This window comes from Anarrhichthys ocellatus, unplaced genomic scaffold (genome assembly GCF_004355925.1).
Source record: "Anarrhichthys ocellatus isolate YVR2014 unplaced genomic scaffold, GSC_Weel_1.0 scaffold20, whole genome shotgun sequence".
Taxonomy (NCBI): Eukaryota; Metazoa; Chordata; class Actinopteri; order Perciformes; family Anarhichadidae; genus Anarrhichthys; species Anarrhichthys ocellatus.
The window spans coordinates 4191651-4197833 of record NW_022280050.1 but is presented as its reverse complement, the minus strand read 5'-3'; the positions used below and the strand labels follow the sequence as shown (position 1 = coordinate 4197833).

At 43.8% G+C, this 6183-nt stretch overlaps 2 protein-coding genes across 2 annotated transcripts; one reads left to right on the top strand and one right to left on the bottom strand.

Annotated features, from left to right (window-relative positions):
- The first annotated feature begins 228 nt into the window (after positions 1–228).
- LOC116389769 (zinc finger protein 436) lies at positions 229–4026 on the top strand. Its single transcript, XM_031858717.1, has 2 exons — positions 229–383; positions 746–4026. Exon 2 carries the CDS (start codon positions 803–805, stop codon positions 1829–1831), a length of 1029 nt encoding a protein of 342 aa, XP_031714577.1. The 5' UTR covers positions 229–383; positions 746–802; the 3' UTR covers positions 1832–4026.
- Positions 1542–6040, bottom strand: LOC116389788 (protein arginine N-methyltransferase 2). Its single transcript, XM_075447378.1, is given in 12 exon segments — positions 1542–2838; positions 2840–2944; positions 3137–3247; positions 3249–3262; positions 3353–3397; positions 3399–3425; positions 3427–3493; positions 4473–4487; positions 4489–4643; positions 4761–5009; positions 5364–5609; positions 6029–6040. Coding segments are annotated over 12 exon segments (1140 nt in total). The 3' UTR covers positions 1542–2744.
- Positions 6041–6183: the final 143 nt, after the last annotated feature.

The window sequence follows — 6183 nt, the reverse complement described above, 5'->3', positions numbered from 1 at the left end:
CACTACCAAAGACAACAAATCATAAATCTAGCTACAATATTATCATGATGTGTCAGTTGTATCTGTGATGTTGGATTACTAAAGCACACCTTATAAAGGGAACATTCATAGTCAGTTTAGTTCATATTTTGTGTTTTTCCTCGTGAGTTTTAATGCCTGCACTGACTCTCACCTTAAAGACAGTTATTCCTCCTCTCGCTAGATGATGCTGCAGGCTGCAGCCTGTCATCGGTACAAACCGGGCAGCTTCTTGCAGGAAGACGCACGGCAGCAAAAAGCTATACCCTCGTTGTAATCGGGCTGTGTTATTGTGATGTTGTAACTGCCCTTACGAGACAATTACGTTCAGCACGTGCAACATTTCCTTAGGAAGAATCAACACGGTACGTAAAATCTTTTGTTTACGTGCTATTTACCCGTGCGGAAGGAGCCCCATTGTTCAGGGCGATGCTGGGCCTGATCTGTTGTCAAATAACAGCTAGAGCATTTCTGTTTTTTCTGATGGTTGTGTCATGTTACGTTCTGCCTGTTAGCCAGTTCACCAACCCTCGTAATCGGGTCATCTTTGGTGCTATCGTGGACACAACACTATGCGGAACTAATACAAAAAGACAACGTAATCTGGTTCAGCCTTGATCTGCTGTAATACATCTGATATGCCATGGGCGTGCTTCGTATAATGCACGTCTACCTTCAGCTACACCACTATAAAGCAGAATAATCATGATGTGTTAATCCCTTTTAGATGTCCCTGTGATCTGTCACACAGTGACAACCTCCCACTCTGGATGTAGATTGCACCATGTTGGATAAGACCAGCGATAAAGACCAGCAGACTGGGCACTGCTCAGACTGTGGATGCAGCCTACGACAGCCTGACTCTGATTCAGCCGACACCCCAGCCCCTCCTAAACAGCAGCATGTGGACAAAGCAGCCCGTACTTCCAAATGTCTAAAGTGCCAGGCGGGCAGCAGCCTCCCTAATGGGCGACGTCCACACCGCCGCCTCCGTCTGGAACCTCACAGCTGCAGCCTGTGCTCCAAAACCTTCATCTCCTCCACCCACCTGGCCCTTCACGTGGCCTCCCACAACAAGGAAAGGAAGTTCAGATGTAGCACCTGTGGCAAGTACTTCCATCAGTCCTCCCACCTGATGGCCCACAAGATCATCCACAGCGGGGACAGGCCATTTAAATGCCCAGAGTGCGGTAAGACCTTCGGCCGAGCCTCGCATCTGAAGACCCACCAGCGTCTCCACACGGGTGAAAAGCCCTTCAAGTGCACCTATTGTGACAAGTCGTTCACACAGAAGGCAGGGCTCCTGGCACATGTTCGACTACACACGGGGGAGCGGCCGTACAAGTGTGAGCAGTGTGGTGAGGGTTTCCGCTCTCTGTCACTCCTGCTCTCACACAAGGCCGAGGAGTCGTCCGGCGAGGCCAAACCAGCGTCAGCACCAGCACTGAACCAGCCCCAGAAGACACAGAGCAGCACCGAGGACCTGAACTGTGGCGTGTGCTGCCGAACCTTTGTGCGGTCGTCATACATCCGGCTGCACATACGCCTCAACAAAGGACAGCGGCCTTATCACTGCAAAGTGTGCAACAAGACCTTTGTGAAGCTGGATACGTTTGTGAGCCACTGTGATAAACACTTGAGGCAGAAAAGGGATAAAAGTGTGGTAAAGGATGTTAAATACAAAGTTGTTAAACCTCCCCAGTTTATTCCACTCTCCAGGCCTCCTCCTCCTGAAACCATACCCACTCAGCCTTTATCCTCGGAGGTCAACACACGCTCCAGAGCCAAAGCAAAGAGTAAAACGGAGCCATGACCAAGAGGAGTGCACACACCGAGACAGTGTAGTTGAAACTCTCCAAAATACTGGAATATGATTTATTTTAACACAAGTTTACTCACTTTCCAGTTTTGTTTAGAATTATTTATTGTGAATGACACATTATCTTTGCAAGTAACACAATGTTGTTTTATAATGTCCATTGTAGCTCATAAGGCTACTTGACATTTGTAATAGTAGCATTTCAGTGGCTCTAACCATTATATTCATGCTTAAAGTTTTCTTACCATACAAGCCTAATGGCATGTATAACAAATGACTATGTAACGTAAATGGCTATTTTAAAACAATATGCACATAAGGGTAAACATAATGATAAAAGCATAGTGTGGAAGACTGAACCATATATTTTGTTGCACTTCGAGACCATAAATATCTGTTAAAAACAATTTGTCAGTTATCAATCATTGTCTTCTATGAAGCCTCGTTTCCCACCTAGCCAATGAGCATTCAAGTGAAAGTAACAAAAACACTCCACAGTTCATTATTTGCATGAAACCTATTCGTTAGTCTGCTCTTATTACATGGCTCATAGTGTGCTGTATGCATCACCTGGGCCTGTAGTTATCTCGCTTAACACCACAGGACTACAAGTCGTTTCAGATGAACCTCACTGACTCTAAACTCAACAGAAGATGCATTTGGACTGTTTTCCTGTGGATCTCCACTTGCTCACGGAGAATCTGTCACCGCCACATGGGCAAACGCTTTGTCCCAACCTATGGACAGAGAGGGAGAAAAATACAAGTGAGCAAATCCAAAAACACCATTTACATGTTAAGGGTCAAGTTAGTACTCCTGGGAGGCTGATGTATGTAACAGAGTCGCATTGCATGAATCACAAATGTGAAAGACAATAAAACGATCAACCACCACTTTATGGACACAGTCAATAAATCAGATAAGTCGAGTACAAAGTGAAGATTAAATGTCTGCCTGGCAGTTGTCTGTTTCTGCTCCAGTTAATGCTCCAGCGCAGGGTACATGTGGCGTCCCGGGTTCCTGCGGATGGTTCCACTAATGGCGTCCTCAGTGTACACACTAACTGCCCTGTCGAGCATGAACAGAGTCTGCTTCCAGTGTGTGGGCCTGAAGAGAAAATGATTTCAGACACTAAGATTTACAAGTACGACAACATTATTTGCAGCCTGTAACAGATATACTGTTACAGGCTGTTAAAATTGCTCTAAGCGCTCATAAGCACTGCTATTCATGAATAAACTATCCTTTTTAATTTTGTAACTACACAACATGAGGTAGTATGTGTTTGTGCTGTTATACTCAGAGTTAGGTTTGGTGTTGAGCTCCACAGTGGCACCTCCCGTCTCCAGGCTCTCAAACTGAACAGTGAACCAGGCGGTGGATCCATGGAAAACACCAGACTTTTCCACGGAAATGAAACTGATGCTTTATTTCCGGAGAAATGAAACACAGGGCTCGATTTGTTGCAAAACCCAATGTGTGGGGGAGTGGAACAACTACAGATAAAAGGAGGACGCACAGTACCTCCAGGTCTTTGACCTGCAGAGTGTACATGTCCAGCTGTGGGGACATCACTAGGAGCAGTGAGGCCAGTCATTGGACTCAATGAGGTGGCTGAACTTGGGCTTGGTGAAGAACTCCTGCTGTGCCAAGGGCCTGCAGAGATGAAAGGTTATTCAACACTATGGGGATAATGAGGTGGCTGCCACAGATAACTTATATGAATAACAGGGAAAAGGACAGATAGAATCAAAGCACACATACCATAAGATTACTACAAAATAAAAGAACGTATACAAAGATAGCTTTCTGTGAGTGTATGCAATAGTAATGTTAACCATACAGTGTGTGATGTACTCTGTATAGAAATATGTTGCACAACTCTACTCCAGTACAGCTCGCTTTATCCACCAAATGCTTTTGGCTATGGTGGCGCCTGCAGCTGTGTCCAGTTTGAACAAATTCATCCTCTTCCTGAGAATGCCATTCAGGTAACTTTCGATATAGTGTCTCTTTATGCTAGCATACCCCATGCAGGGACTGAACACCTTAAACCATTTCCCCAGGTAGAATAGAGTGAACAAATTAAACTTTCACCTTCTGGTGACTCAAAACATGTTCAGGAGCAGATAAATGTTTTAAGGAAAATTGATAGAAAACAAAGGGAGGCACTGTTTCAAAGGGAAATATACCAAAGTTTCCAAAAACAATCTCGCTAAATATATGCACATATGACAAAAAAATGTATTGATTTAAAAAAAATCGTTACAAATGGTTATCACACCGATCCCTGAGGGAAACTAAAAGTGTGGGGCGTGTGCACAATGTAAGAACACAACTAGACAAACTTTTATCAGCCGATGACAAACGGCCAAAAAAGACTAATCTTCTGCAATACAAAGGGTTCCATTTACTTACCAACACGTCCTTGTAGAAAAGAACATGTAGGAAAAACATAACGATAATTCAAACAAAGAAAAACAATCACTACCTGGAACCACAGATTATTATTCAAAATGTTTTAACTTCACACCTGAGATCGAAATAAAATTGTATAAAATATTGTGACCTTGTTAGTGGTAGAAAAGTGAGACAGGACAGTGTTGAGTGAGAACAGCTGACTAAAGGCCCTTACTGAAGAGGAGTGATGGCCAAACAGCTGCTCCCTGAAGGCCATCTTCTCTGAATAATAGCTGTTGGCCTGACATGGCACTAGGGAGAGGGCTGCGGATGAGGGCCCCATGACGCCACCTTCGTTAAGCCAGTGGGCCCTGGCCAGCAGTACTGACTCCACCATGAACTCAAACTAGACCAGAGGAAGGAGAGACAGAAACACAATGTGGTATATTCAAACCTGAATGGGACTGATGGGATCCAATAAAACTGTAATAGCACTGAGATAAAGCAACATTGTCATCATTACCAGCAGGCAGTTTCCCATCCACTCGGACACCAGGACGTCCACCTGCTCAGGCAGCTCGATCTCTTCGGCTCGTCCTTGGAGCACCGTGACTGCCTCCTCACAGCCGTTCTGCTTCACCAGCTGTCTGGTGTGCTCTGCCATGGAGCTCACCTCCACAGCATACACCTTCAATGCCACTGATAAACTTAAGACAATGTATACACCATGCTGGTTATACCATGTAGCAACACCCCTTGTCCAGCAGATGGCAGTATGGGTACATCAATGTTTACAGAGATTCAGACTTTTATTTCAGTACAGGAAGACAAACACTGTGAATGTGATGCATTTCTGCAGCTCTCTGGAATCTCTGAAGTTGTCTTTAAACGCACCACCAAATAATAGCGCCTTATAGCAACTACAATACTGTATACTAGGATTAACATATCTTTGACAGTAGCAAATATGTTTACTGTGATGGATTACCAAACTCGCATAGGTTTCTGCATGTTGATGTTTATTGCTACCATCCTTAAATGCATGGCTGCTGAAAATCAGTTTAGTAAAGTCTTGTATGTGCAACTTCTGACATGCAAAACATTATGGTCCTTAACAGATTCTAACCAGTGTCCCATAACTGCCAAAGTATTCTTTATCTTGCCATGGGTCCTCCTCCTCAGCATCCTCTTCCTCAGCATCCTGGTGCAAGTAGCTGGCTGGGACATAACCTATGACCCCACGCAGCTCTGCCCACCACCACTCTGATGAAGGCTTAGCGTGCACGAGCAGTCTGTCCCCAGTGTTGAAACAGATATCATCCTCTCTCTTTCTCTGCCTGCATGTGTGACGGCGGTTGTTGTTTCGACTCGCCTACCGTTTGGTTTCCTTAAAGAGATAAACCTAAAGAAGAAAAACTGTTTACTAAACGTTACAGTGAAATTAGTGGTAAAAAACCACAACAACTCGAATTCAACTGGCGTGGAACAAACACTTCCTGTTTTGACGTCAGATTAAGTTAGCGCCTTCATGTGCTGTCGGAAATATCATAATTATAGTTTGAGTCCCCCTTATTTTTAGTTCGACTTTATATTTGTTTCGTTTTCATATCAGTATCGTTTTATTTCCAAGGTGTCCTCTCTGTTGCTACAGCCTAATTTACACACACACATATATATATATATATATATATATATATATATCAAACCGCTCAAAACTAATACTTCTGAATGTGGTATGGGGAATCCCGGAGGAGCACCTAAAGGCAACACCGCTTCATTTTTAAATTATGCCAGTAGCGCCATCTTCAAAGTACTGATCGTAGTTTTTTTTTTTTTTTCCCCAGTAACCTTACTGCTCTTCTTCCAAATCTGTGAAAGCAGTTTAGTGTGTGTGTGTGTGTGTGTATGTATATATATAAATATATAATAAATTACATTTAAGCACT

Bases quoted from the DNA above. Each gene is read 5' to 3' on its own strand.
- LOC116389769 (XM_031858717.1), top strand. From the start codon at position 803: ATGTTGGATAAGACCAGCGATAAAGACCAGCAGACTGGGCACTGCTCA.